This window comes from Scyliorhinus torazame, chromosome 11 (assembly GCF_047496885.1).
Source record: "Scyliorhinus torazame isolate Kashiwa2021f chromosome 11, sScyTor2.1, whole genome shotgun sequence".
Lineage (NCBI taxonomy): Eukaryota > Metazoa > Chordata > Chondrichthyes > Carcharhiniformes > Scyliorhinidae > Scyliorhinus > Scyliorhinus torazame.
Window position 1 is genome coordinate 245,642,363 of NC_092717.1, and position 13,365 is coordinate 245,655,727.

Consider the following 13,365-nt stretch of genomic DNA (forward strand, 5'->3'; position numbering starts at 1 on the left):
GAAGCAACTGTGTTAACCACTGTGCCGCCTTGTCATCCCTGGCATTGCCCATCCCCAGTCCCTGGCATTGCCCATCCCCAGTCCCTGGCATTGCCCATCCCCAGTCCCTGGCATTGCCCGTCCCCAGTCCCTGGCATTGCCCCTCCCCAGTCCCTGGCATTGCCCATCCCCAGTCCCTGGCATTGCCCATCCCCAGTCCCTGGCATTGCCCAACCGCAGTCCATGGCATTGCCCATCCCCAGTCCCTGGCATTGCCCATCCCCAGTCCCTGGCATTGCCCCTCCCCAGTCCCTGGCATTGCCCATCCCCAGTCCCTGGCATTGCCCATTCCCAGTCCCTGGCATTGCCCATCCCCAGTCCCTGGCGCAGTCAGCATTGCCCATCCCCAGTTGCCTTTGGGAAGGTGATTTGAGTTGCTGCCTTGAACTACAGCAGCCCTCGCAGTGTCGGACCACCCACTGTCCAACGGAGTTTAATCAAGGACAAAACAAGAGTAGTTCCAATCCTTTGCGCAATTTGTGGTTTTTGTTTAGAATTACGGATGCTTTTTCTTTTTTTTAAATAAATTTAAGAGTACCCAATTCATTTTTTCCAATTAAGGGGCAAGTTAGCGCGGCCAATCCACCTACCCTGCACATCTTTGGGTTGTGGGGGCGAGACCCACGCAAACACGGGAAGAATGTGCAAGCTCCACATGGACAGTGACCCAGAGCCGGGATCGAACCTGGGATCTCGGCGCCGTGAGGCAGCAGGGCTAACCACTGCGCCACCGTCCTGCCCTGGATGCTTTTTCGATGAGTACATGTGTCACTCTCACCTCCTGAGTAACGAGGGTCTGGGCCCAGGCCCTATTGCAGGATTTCAACAGAAAATCCACCGTTGACTCTCCAGTGCAGTGCTGAGCGAGTGCTGCCCTGTCAGAGATAATGTCTTGGGTTCACCCAAAACCCCTCAATGTGTTCACTCCTTAACCTTCGATGTGCAAGATAATACAAACCTAGGCTGTCCAATATGTCTTCATGTTAAATTGTTTCGCCCTGGTATCTGCTCTCTGCTAACTGCAACATTGGTTAGAAACACTGACCTTCTTTCCCATTTATTCTCTTCTATTTTATCTTTCCAGCGTTCCAGATTCTTTGGCTGGAATTTGGTGTGGGTGGTTTTGGAACATGGAGTGCTGTCATGGTTTCACAACCAGTAAGTGAGAGCAGACTATGGCTGCGTGTCGGGAATTGAGAAAGTTACATTTCTGTGCCAGTGGCTCCAACATTCCCAATCGTCCTCTCTCTCTTCTTCCTGAAGGTCAGATGCGAAGGCGGATGCTTACCGGCAGGGTTGCAAGAATCTAACGCAAGCTACTTGTACAGTAAGACCCGTCCAATTGTTGGCTTGAAACTGTAGTTGTGGTCACAGCGCAGGACACGCGAAGGAGGCCATTCAACCCTTCAGGCCAATGCCAGCCCTGAGCAAGAGCAACTCCGCAAAGCCCACTCCCCGCCCGATTGCCCTCTGAAAGCCGGGGCTGAATCTGCCTCCACCTCACTCTCAGGCAGTGCAATCCAGTCCCTAACCCCTCTCTCTGTTTTTCTCCTGGGCCTTTGGTTCTGTTGCCAATTCTCTTTAATATTGGCATCCTCTGATTTTCCAATACTTCCCCCAGTGGAAATAGATTTTTTAATGGGGGTAGTTTTTCTATTGCTAGGATCTGGTTAGGGACGGTTCACACTTAGAGAACTATGCCACAAAATGTTGCTCTATTAAACAAAATCACAGAACTTTATTATATTTAAAAGGCCAAAACAAAATACTGACTGTAACAATATGGATTATAACTACGTATGTTATACACAATTTTTTACTCTTCCCCCCCCCCCCCCCCCCCCCCCCCCAAGAATTCTCTAATTAAACACATCAATCTGAAAGCTATTTACCTCTGTGCTTTACTCACACATCGCTATGTCCCCGCCCTGTGGAGAACTTTTTCAGCTCCAGGTATTCTCTGGGGTAAAAAAGTTAACTTACCATCTCTTGACTGTGACTATCTCATGGAGTTATATTCAGCCCATCGAGCCTGCACCGACAATAGCTACCCCTAATCTCGAGCTAATCCCACTCACCAGCACTTGTCCCATATCCTTCGATGTGATGGTGTTTCAAATGCTCATCCAAGCGTTTTGCAAAAGTTGTGAGACTTCCTGCCTGCACTCCCTTCCCAGGCCGCGCATTCCAGATTCCCGCCACCTCTGCGTGAAAATTTTTTTTTTCTCAAATCCCCGTGGAATCTCCTCCCCCCCCTCACCCCCTTGTGATTGACGCCTCAACTAAGGTGAACAGCTGCTCCCTATTTACCCTGTCCAAACCCCTCATAATCTTACACACCTCAATCATATTCCCCCTCAGCCTTTTGTGCTCTAAATTAAACACTCCCAGCCTATCCAGCTTCTCCTTGTAGCTCAGATGCTCCAACATCCCAGGCAACATCCTGGTGAATTTCCTCTGCACCCCCTCCAGTGCAATCATCTCCTTCCTATAGTGCGGTGACCAGAACCGCACACAGCACTCCAGCCGTGGCCTAACCACGTTCTGTACAGCTCCAACATAACCTCCCTGCTCTTATAAGCTATGCCACGACTGATAAAGGGAAGTGCCCCATATGCCTTCCTATCTCCCCTATTCACCTGCTCTGCTGTTCAGGGATCTGTGAACAAGCACCCCAAGATCCATCTGTTTCTCTGAGCTTCCTAGTGCCTTGCCATTCTCCCTTCTCCTGTTTGTTCTCCCAAAGTGTATCATGTCGCACTTATCAGGGTCAAATACCATCTGCCACTGCTCTGCCCATCTGACCAACCCGTCTATATCTTCCCCTAAAGCTACGACCCTCTTCTTCACTGTTAACCACCCAACCAATCTTGGTGTCATCTGCAAGCTTACTTAACCCCCCCCCCCCCCCCCCATGTTTATCATTTAAAAAAATATTTATATATCTATATATAGGGCAACGGCCTCCAGTTACTTAAACAGCCTTCTACTATCACCTTTTGTGTCCTGTTGCTAAGGCAGTTTCAGATCCACCTCGACACGTTTCCTTGAATTCCGTGTGCTGCAACCTTCTCAACCAGTCTTCCATGTGGGACCTTGTCAAAGGCTTTGCTAAAATCCATATAAACTACATCAAGCGCAGTTCCTTCATCCACACACTTGGTCATTTTATCATAAAATTCTATCAGATGCGTTAGGCATGACCTCCCTCTGACAAAGCCACGCTGACTGTCCCTAATCAACCTCTGCCCTTCCAAGTGGAAATTAATTCTCTCCTTCAGAACTTTCTCCAATAGTTTCTCCACCACTGACGTGAAAGTCACCGGTCTGTAATTCCCTGGTTTATCTCTACTACCTTTCTTGAAACGTGCAATGACATTAGCTGTTCCCCATTCCTCTGGTAATTCCCTCATGGCCAGAGAGGAATTAGAAACTTGAATCAAACCCCCTGTAATCTCCTGACTTGCCTCCCACAGCAGGCTGCGATGCAATTCATCTGGGCCTGGGGATTTGTCTATTTTTAAGTCTGTCAAAGCCACCAATATCTCCTCACTTCTACGTCAAACTGCTCAAAGTCCTTCCAGTCCCATTTCCTGAATTCTGTACTGACGTCTCCCCTCCTGAGTGAAGACCGATGAGAAGTATTAATTTAACACACAAGCGATGTCCTAAAGCTTCACACTCTGATTGCCCCCTTGGTCTCTAATGGGCCCTGCTCCTTCCCTGGTTAACCTCCTTGTTAGAATCATAGAATTCCTGCAGTGCAGAAGGAGGCCTTTCGACCCATCGAGTCTGCACCGACCCTCCGAAAATGCAGCCTACCTCGCCTCACACCCCCATCCTATCCGTGTAACCCCACCTAACCTTTGAACACTAAGGGGCAATTTAGCATGGCCAATCTACCTAACTTGCACATCTTTGGACCGCGGGAGGAAACTGGAGCACCCGGAGGAAACCCACGCACACACGGGGGCGGGGGGGGGTGCAAATTCCACACCGTCACCCAAGGCTGGAATTGAACCCAGGTCGCTGGCACTGTGAGGCAGCAGTGCTAACCACTGCGCCACTACCTCTTCCCCTTCATATATTTATAGAATATCTGAGGGTTCTTCCTAATCTTATTCACAAGTCTTTTTTCATGTACCTTTTTGTTGCTCTTCTAATTGCTGTCTTAAGTTCCCTCTGCGTTTCCTATATTCCTCTCGGGCTGCAGTTGAATTTCTCCCTTTGGATTTGCTAAAAGCTTTTCTCGTCCTCCTTATCCAGTCCTGGATTGTCCCAGACATCCAGAGTTCCCTGAACTTATTGCTGCTACATTTCCCCCTATAAGGAATATGTTAGATCTGTACTCTCCCCATTTCCTTTTTGAATGCCCTCCACTGCTCCGCTGTAGAGTTTCCCGCAAGAAGCTGTTCCCAGTCAACTTTGGCCAGATCCTGCCTGATTTTAGTAAAATGTGCCTTGTCCCAGTCCAAAACCGACTTTGCAGGGCATCTTTTCCTTGCCCAGAACAAACTTGAACCATCCTGTGTTGTGATCGCTATCACTAAAATGCTCCCCCACTGCCACGTTGGATGCTTGTCCGGCTTCATTCCCCAGAACCAGATGCAGCACTGCTCCATCTCTTGTTGGGTCTGCTATACATTGATACAAGAAACTTCCCTGAATACATTCAAGAAATCCACCCCCTCTGGACTCTTTACACTATGACTATCCCAATTTATGTTGGGGCTATTGAAATCCCCTAGTATAATTGCCCGATTATTATTCTTACACGCCTCAGTAAATTGTCTATATATCTGCTCCTCTATTTCCCACTGACTCTTTGGTGGCCTATAATACACTCCCAGGAATGTGTGTTATAGGCCACTCTCAATCTGTCCCCTTTCTATTCATAAATTGCATTTTGGATTTGTTTATTGTCACGTGCACCAAGGTTCAGTGAAAAGTATTTTTCTGCGAGCTGCTCGAACAGATCATTTAGTACATGAAAATAAAAGAAAATACATAATAGGGCAACACAAGGTACACAATGTAAATACATAGACACCGGCATCGGGTGAAGCATATGGGAGTATAGTATTAAATCAGGTCAGTCCCATAAAAACTCATTTGAAGCCCCTTCCACGACATCATCTCTCCTCATTGCAGTAATTGATTCCTTAATTAATAGTGCAGCACCACCTCCCTTTGTACACCCTCCTTTGTCTCACCTAAAGATCCTATATTCTGGAATGTTAAGTTGCCAGTCCTGCCCTTCCCTTAACCATGTCTCTGTGATGGCAACAGTGTCACAATTCCATGTGTCTCAGACCCTTGTTCTGGTTAATTTTTCAGTACTTCTAATCTGCGGGTTACTTCCTTTGTCTCAAGAATCTGTGAGGGCCACTGTAGATTCTTCCACGATTTTCAAACTAAGCGAACTTTTAGCTTTCGTTCCCTCGCTAAATTCGAACTGAGATGAAACCTCACCGTCATTCCACGCGGTGAATGCTGCAGTTGGTTTCTTCACTGCTTGCAGTGCAGGTCTATCTAACTGGCATTTACTTGGGCTATCTTCTCCCAATGAGCTGCAAACCGCACACACCAGTTCCAAGCTGCAATTGTTAGTTGGCTGGCTCTGCATGTCAGCGCAAACAGCAAGGTGGAAGTATTTGCAACCACCTTCAGCCAGAAGTATCGGGTAAATGATCCATCGCAGCCCCTTCCTGAAGTCCCCAACATCACAAAACAGACAATTTGATTCACTCCACTAATGTGAAGACATTGGATACGGCAAATGGCCCTCTTATGGACTTAACTGATCTCTCTACACCGCTTATCTACTGTTGTAGCACTACATTCAGTATGCTTCACCGCTGTCTATGTATTTACATTGTGTATTTATCGTACGTCCTATGTTTTCATGTATGGAATGATCTACCTGAACTGTACGCAGAACAATACTTCTCACTGTACCTCGGTACACGTGACAATAAATCTAAATCTATGGACCCTGACAACATTCCGGCAATAGTACTGAAGACTTGTATTCCAGAACTAACCGTGCCCCTAGCCAAGATGTTCCAGTGCAGCTACAACACTGGAATCTACGCCGCAATTTGGAACATTGCCCAGGTGTGTCCTGTACACAAGAAACAGGACAAATGCAACCCGGCTAATTACCGTCCCTTCGGACTACTCTCCATCATCAACAAAGCGATGGAAAGTGCCAGTGACCGTTCTATCCAGCAGCACTTACTCACCAATAACCTGCTCACTGATGCTCAGTTTGGGTTCCGCCAGCTCCTGACCTCCTCCATGGTTCACACATGGACAAAGGAGTTGAACTCAAGAGGTGAGAGTTACTACCCTTGACATCAAGACAGCATTTGACTGAGTGTAGCATCAAAGAGTCCTAGCAAAAGTGGAGTCAATGGGAATCTGGGGGAATGCTTTCCGCTGGTTGGAGTCATACCCGGCGCAAAGGAAGAGGGTTGTGGTGGTTGGAGGTCAATTGTCTCTGTCCTGGGACATCGCTGCAGGAGTTCCTCAGGGCAGTGTCCTTCAGCTGGCTCATCATTGACCTCCCTTCCATTCTAAGGTCAGAAGTAGTGACCTTCATGATTATTGCACCGTTCACCACTCAGACACTGAAACAGCCCATGTCCCGATGCAGCAAGACCAGGACAGTATTCAGGCTTGGGCTAATAAATGGAAAGTAACATTTGTGCCACACAAATGCCAGGCAATGGTCATCACCAACAGGAGAGATAACCATTGCCCCTTGACATTCAATGGTATTACCATCGCCATATCCCCCACTAATGACATCCTGGGGGTTACCATTGACCATCATTGGACTGGACTAGCCAAATACATACTGTGGTTACCAGAGCAGCTCCGAGGCTGGGAATCCTATGGTGAGTAACTCACCTCCCCAAAGCCTGTCCACCATCTACAAGGCACAAGTCAGCAGTGTGATGGAATACTGTCCACTTGCCTGGATGAGCGCAGATCAAGAAGCTCGGCACCACCCTGGACAAAGGAGCCCACTTTATTGACACCCCATCCACCACCTTAAATATTCACTCCCTCCACCATCGATGCACAGTGGCAGCCGTGTGTACCATCTACAAGATGCACGTGAGGAACTCACCAAGGTTCCTCAGACAGCACCTTCCAAACCCATCACTACTACCACCTAGAAGGGCAAGGGCAGCAGATACATGAGAACATCACCACGTGGGAGTTCCCCTCCAAGTCACTCACTACCCTGACTTGGAAATATATCGTCGTTTCTTCACTGCCGCTGGGTCCAAATCCTGGAACTCCCTCCCTAACAGCAGCCGGATACTGGTTAGAACCTGGATCATTCATTCCGAGAGTGTAATGTGTGGAAGAAGCCAGGGGAAGAAAATAAGCAGCAGGACTCCAAAATTAAACTGAAACACCAAAATAACCCTCACAGTGCAAACTCGAACAAAACAAACACATACAATACATAAGAACAAAGAACAAAGAAAGGTACAGCACAGGAACAGGCCCTTCAGCCCTCCAAGCCCGTGCCGACCATGCTGCCCGTCTAAACTAAAATCTTCTACACTTCCGGGGTCCGTATCCCTCTATTCCCATCCTATTCATGTATTTGTCAAGATGCCCGTTAAACGTCACTATTGTAGGGCAGCACGGTGGCGCAGTGGGTTAGCCCTGTTGCCTTACAGCGCCGAGGTCCCGGGTTCGAATCCCGGCCCTGGGTCACTGTCCGTGTGGAGTATGCACAGTCTCCCCGTGTTTCCGTGGGTCTCACCCCCACAACCCAAAAGATGGGCAGGGTAGGTGGATTGGCCACGCTAAATTGCCCCTTAATTGGAAAAAAAAATGAATTGGGTACTCTAAATTCTAAAAAAGAGAAACAAAAAAGATAATAAATAAATAAATAATAATAAAAAATATATATATATTTTTTAAAACAAATTATTGTCCCTGCGTCCACCACCTCCTCTGGCAGCGAGTTCCAGGCATCCACTACCCTCTGTGTAAAAACCTTATCTCGTACATCTCCTCTAAACTTATGCCTCCTAGTAATTGACCCCTCTATGCTGGGAAAAAGCCTCTGACTATCCACTCTCTCTATGCCCTTCATAATTTTGTATACCTCTATCAGATCGCCCTTCAACCTCCTTCGTTCCAGTGAGAACAAACCGAGTTTATTCAACCGCTCCTCCTAGCTAATGCCCTCCATACCAGGCAACATTCTGGTAAATCTCTACTGCACCCTCTCTAAAGCCTCCACGTCCTTCTGGTAGTGTGGCGACCAGAATTGAACACTATACTCCAAGTGTGGCATAACTAAAGTTCTATACAGCTGCAACATGACTTGCCAATTCTTATACTCAATGCCCCCGCCAATGAAGGCAAGCACGCCGTATGCCTTCTTGACTACCTTCTCCACCTGTGTTGCCCCTTTCAGTGACCTATGGACCTGTACTCTAGATCTCTCTGACTGTCAATACTCTTGAGGGTTCTACCATTCACTGTATATTCCCGACCTGCATTAGACCTTCCAAAATGCATTACCTCACATTTGTCCGGATTAAACTCCATCTGCCATCTCTCCGCCCAAGTCTCCAAACAATCTAAATCCTGCTGTATCCTCTGATAGTCCTCATCGCTATCCGCAATTCCACCAACCTTTGTGTCGTCCGCAAACTTACAGCCCTCCAATCAGAAAAGCACCCTTCCATTGCAACTCTCTGCCTTCTATGACCTAGTCAGTTCTGTATCCATCTTGCCAGCTCGCCCCTGATCCCACGTGACTTCACCTTTTGTATCAGTCTGCCATGAGGGACCAGATAGTCCAATAATGACCAGATAGGTACACTAGGCAAATCAGATAAGCTACTACCTTCAACTCAATCCCACAGATATAGCCCAGCTTCACCTTTTTACTGTGGTTTCACTCTCGTTTCTAGGTTCTTTTTCCCTCTGGGTCTCGCTACGTAGATCACAGCTGGGTCTATGGTATATTTACGACCTCCTGATACAACAATAGGCGTCGCTGATGGTTGCATACGAAGACCCATGCGACACATACAGGCGCACTCCCTTGCCGTCCATTCTGTACTTGTTCTTCCCTCATTACAGAGCTGCTTCGACCTAATTCCTTGCTTAAGTACAACAGACCAGATGCCTGCAACCTCCAGGGAGCTTATTTTACACTTGCATTTTTTCTATTAAAAAAAAGATCCAAATCACACTCGTTTCCTTTCAAGACTTAGCTCCACCCTCCGCAATTTTCTCCATATTATTTTGGGGTCTTCTTGCTTCGAAAAGTCTCTCAGCCGGGTCAAATGTGAAAACGTGGTTTGTAAACACGCACAGGCAGACTAAACCAAGCCAAAAATGAATATCCCCCGATTCACCTTAAACTGAAACCAAGAGTGAGATTCTGTGGCTCCATCCACGGGCAGGACCCTGTGTTCACACTCAACTTGACGGAGATTTGAACAGCTTGCCTCATCGGCCATGGGAGAACCTGCGATCAGAAAATCCCAACCCAGAACTCTACCTTCTTAACCGTCAATATAACCCACAACAGAGACAGTTAGAACAATATTAAATGTCTATTTTATTTTGGGCTGGGCCCAGCGAAGGTCGCCTGCCACGTTTGCTCCATTTTTGCAGTGCCCCCAATTGCATTGAAGATTCTAGAAGGATAATACTAATAATAATCTTTATTGTCACAAGTGGGCTTACATTGGTGGGCTTGGGAGTTGATGGAATTGCGGAGGAGAGGTTGGAGTGGGCAGTGGGACGGTTGAAAGGGGTTTGGGTTTTGGGATGGCGAAGGGAATGGGTTAGGGACAGGTTAAGGGATTGGTGGGCTGGGGCTCGAGGGGCAGGCGTCAGGGGCGTGGGAGAGGTTGGGTTGGGGGTGGGGGGGAGGGGGGGCAAGGTCAAATCTCTCTCAGCGAGTTGAGTTGCGTACTTCCTGTTTTGCCTGCATCAGCTCCCCCCGTGACTGCACTCAGACATTCTAGATGCATCTTGTGTACTGAATTTTAGTTGTCTTTGTGCATTTTTCATATTTCAAACCTTTTTGTCACAAAGGTTAGAAGTACAGATGAGAGAGTAATTTCAATCAAGTGTTTTGATGACAGTATTCACATCTTCAAAGTGCATCTCAAGGGGGCTTCTGCTCAAACAAGCCAAGTGAGTAGTAGTTAAATGTGACATCAAATACTTTGATCTCTGATTAATGGAATTCCGTCACGGAGTTGATGAATTGAGATGTTGTAGCTCTGGAGAAAACCCTGGTTGACAGGCAGCGAGCATCTGCACTCAGCCCATTCCTGCCCTCCTAGAATCCGGATAGGGTTGTCCTTAGGCCTCACATTCCGCACCTCAAAATTCAGTACTCTTACCCAGATGAGGGAGTGCTGCACTGTCGGAGGGCAGGAATTGAGGGAACAGTGTGTTGTCAGAGGGTCAGTACTGAGGGAGTGCTGCACTGTCAAAGGGTCAGTACTGAGTGAGCACGGCACTGTCAGAGGGTCAGTACTGAGGGAGTGCCGCACTGTCAGAGGGTCAGTACTGAGGCAGTGGCGCACTGCCAGAGTGTCAGTACTGAGGGAGTGCTGCACTGTCAGAGGGTCAGTACTGAGGGAGTGTCACACTGTCAGAGGGTCAGTACTGAGGGAGAGCCGCACTGTCAGGGGGTCAGTACTGAGGGAGTGCCGCACTGTCAGAGGATCAGAACTGAGGCAGTGCCGCACTATCGGAGTGCAAGTACTAAGGAAGTGCTGCACTGTCAGAGGGTCAGTACTGAGGGAGTGCTGCACTGTCAGAGGGTCAGTACTGAGGCAGTGGCGCACTGCCAGAGGGTCAGTACTGAGGGAGTGTCGCACTGTCAGCGGTCAGCACTGAGGGAGTGCTGCACTGTTAGAGGGTCAGTACTGAGGGAGCGCCACACTGTCAGAGGGTCAGTACTGAGGCAGTGGCGCACTGCCAGAGGGTCAGTACTGAGGGAGAGTCGCACTGTCAGCGGGTCAGTACTGAGGGAGTGCTGCACTGTCAGAGGGTCAGTACTGAGGCAGTGCCGCACTGCCAGAGGGTCCGTACTGAGGGAGTGTCGCACTGCCAGAGGGTCAGTACTGAGGCAGTGGCGCACTGTCAGAGGGTCAGTATTGAGGGAGTGCTGCACTGACAGAGGGTCAGTACTGAGAGAGTGCTGCACTGCCAGAGCATCAGTACTGAGGGAGTGCCGCACTGTCGGGGGGTCAGTACTGAGGGAGTGCCGCACTGTCAGAGGGTCAGTACTGAGGGAGTGCCGCACTGTCAGAGGGTCAGTACTGAGGGAGTGCCGCACTGTCAGAGGATTAGTACTGGGGGAGCGCTGCACTGTCAGAGGATTAGTACTGAGGGAGTGCTGCACTGTCAGAGGGTCAGTACTGAGGGAGTGCTGCACTGTCAGAGGGTCAGTACTGAGGGAGTGCTGCACTGTCAGAGGATTAGTACTGAGGGAGTGCCGCACTGTCGGGGGGTCAGTACTGAGGGAGTGCTGCACTGTCAGAGGGTCAGTACTGAGGGAGTGCCGCACTGTCAGAGGGTCAGTACTGAGGGAGTGCCGCACTGTCAGAGGATTAGTACTGAGGGAGCGCTGCACTGTCAGAGGGTCAGTACTGAGGGAGTGCTGCACTGTCAGAGGATTAATACTGAGGGAGTGCCGCACTGTCAGAGGGTCAGTACTGAGGGAGTGCCGCACTGTCAGAGGGTCAGTACTGAGGGAGTGCCGCACTGTCAGAGGGTCAGTACTGAGGGAGCGCTGCACTGTCAGAGGGTCAGTATTGAGGGAGTGCTGCACTGTCAGAGGGTCAGTATTGAGGGAGTGCCGCACTGCCAGAGGGTCAGTACTGAGGCAGTGGCGCATTGTCAGCGGTCAGTACTGAGGGAGTGCTGCACTGTCAGAGGATTAGTACTGAGGGAGCGCTGCACTGTCAGAGGATTAGTACTGAGGGAGTGCTGCACTGTCAGAGGGTCAGTACTGAGGGAGTGCCGCACTGTCAGAGGATTAGTACTGAGGGAGCGCTGCACTGTCAGAGGGTCAGTATTGAGGGAGTGCCGCACTGTCAGAGGGTCAGTACTGAGAGAGTGCCGCACTGTCAGAGGGTCAGTTCTGAGGGAGTGCTGCGCTGTCAGAGGGTCAGTACTGAGGGAGTGCTGCACTGACAGAGGGTCAGTACTGAGAGAGTGCCGCACTGTCAGAGGGTCAGTACTGAGGGAGTGCTGCACTGTCAGAGGGTCAGTACTGAGGGTGTGTCGCACTGTCAGCGGGATAGTTTTGTACTGTACAGAAGAACAATTGTTGCAGGTGCTGTTTTTAATTTGAGACTTTAAACCAGCACCACCTGCTCCTTTGGGTGAACGTTAAGAATCCCACAGCAACAGACTCGATGGGCCGAAGAGCGTTTTCTGCACTGTATCATTCTGTGATAAAACAGGACTTCAAACCTGTATTGTGGACTGTCATTGGAAATTCTGATAGAATTAGTAAATGGTTACATCACAGACGGGAGGCCACTTGGCACACTGAGCCTGGGCAAGCTCTCTGCAAAAGCAACTTAGCTGGCCTCCCTCTGCCTTTTCGCCGTGGCCTGCGGATTCTTTCTGTTCAAACGTTTATCTGTTACTCTTTTTAAATATCTCCATTGAACCTGCCTCCACCTCGGGCAGTGCGTATACGCGCTGCGTGAAAATACCTTGTATCGCTTTTTGCAGGTGACTTAAAATCTGTGCCCTGTTGACCCTTGAGCCTTCTACCAGTTGGAACAGTTTCCCCAGACCGCTCAACGATTTTGAGTAATTCTATCGGGACCCCCCCCCCCTCTCGACCTTCTTTCTCCCAAGGAAAGGCAGTGGCATACTGCCATACTGGTAATCCAGGGACCCGGGGTCACACTCTGGGAACGCGGGTTCAAATCCCTCCGTGGCCAATGGTGAAATTTGAATTCAATAAAAATCTGAATTAAATACAAATCTGGAATTGAGACCAGGGTCGACTGTCGTAAAAACCCACCCGATTCACCAATGTCCCTTCGGGGTAGGAAATCTGCCGTCCTTACACGGTCTGGCTACATGTGACTCCAGACCCACAGCAATGTCTCAAAATCCCTCGGGGATGGGCAATAAATGCTGGCCCAGCCGGCGACTCCGATATCCTATCAACGAATTAAAAAGAGTGAAAGTAGTTCCAGCTTCCAGGGTTACCAGGCACCCAGATGCATATTTTTTTTAAAATACAAAAAAGTTGTGTAATTTTAATGAAATTCCGTCCATTTTAATCCA

The 13,365-nt window shown here is 49.0% G+C and overlaps 1 protein-coding gene across 3 annotated transcripts in view; it reads left to right on the top strand.

Annotated features, from left to right (window-relative positions):
* The window catches only part of osbpl1a (oxysterol binding protein-like 1A), a 298,479-nt gene that overhangs the window by 98,741 nt on the left and 186,373 nt on the right, over positions 1–13,365 (top strand). For 2 of the 3 annotated variants that reach the window (XM_072468513.1, XM_072468514.1), the window contains exons 10-12: positions 1,124–1,197; positions 1,303–1,366; positions 10,132–10,233. In XM_072468513.1, coding sequence (XP_072324614.1) covers positions 1,124–1,197; positions 1,303–1,366; positions 10,132–10,233 — 240 coding nt within the window. The remainder of the gene's footprint in view (positions 1–1,123; positions 1,198–1,302; positions 1,367–10,131; positions 10,234–13,365) is intronic. The other variant, XM_072468515.1, reaches the window with a different exon arrangement.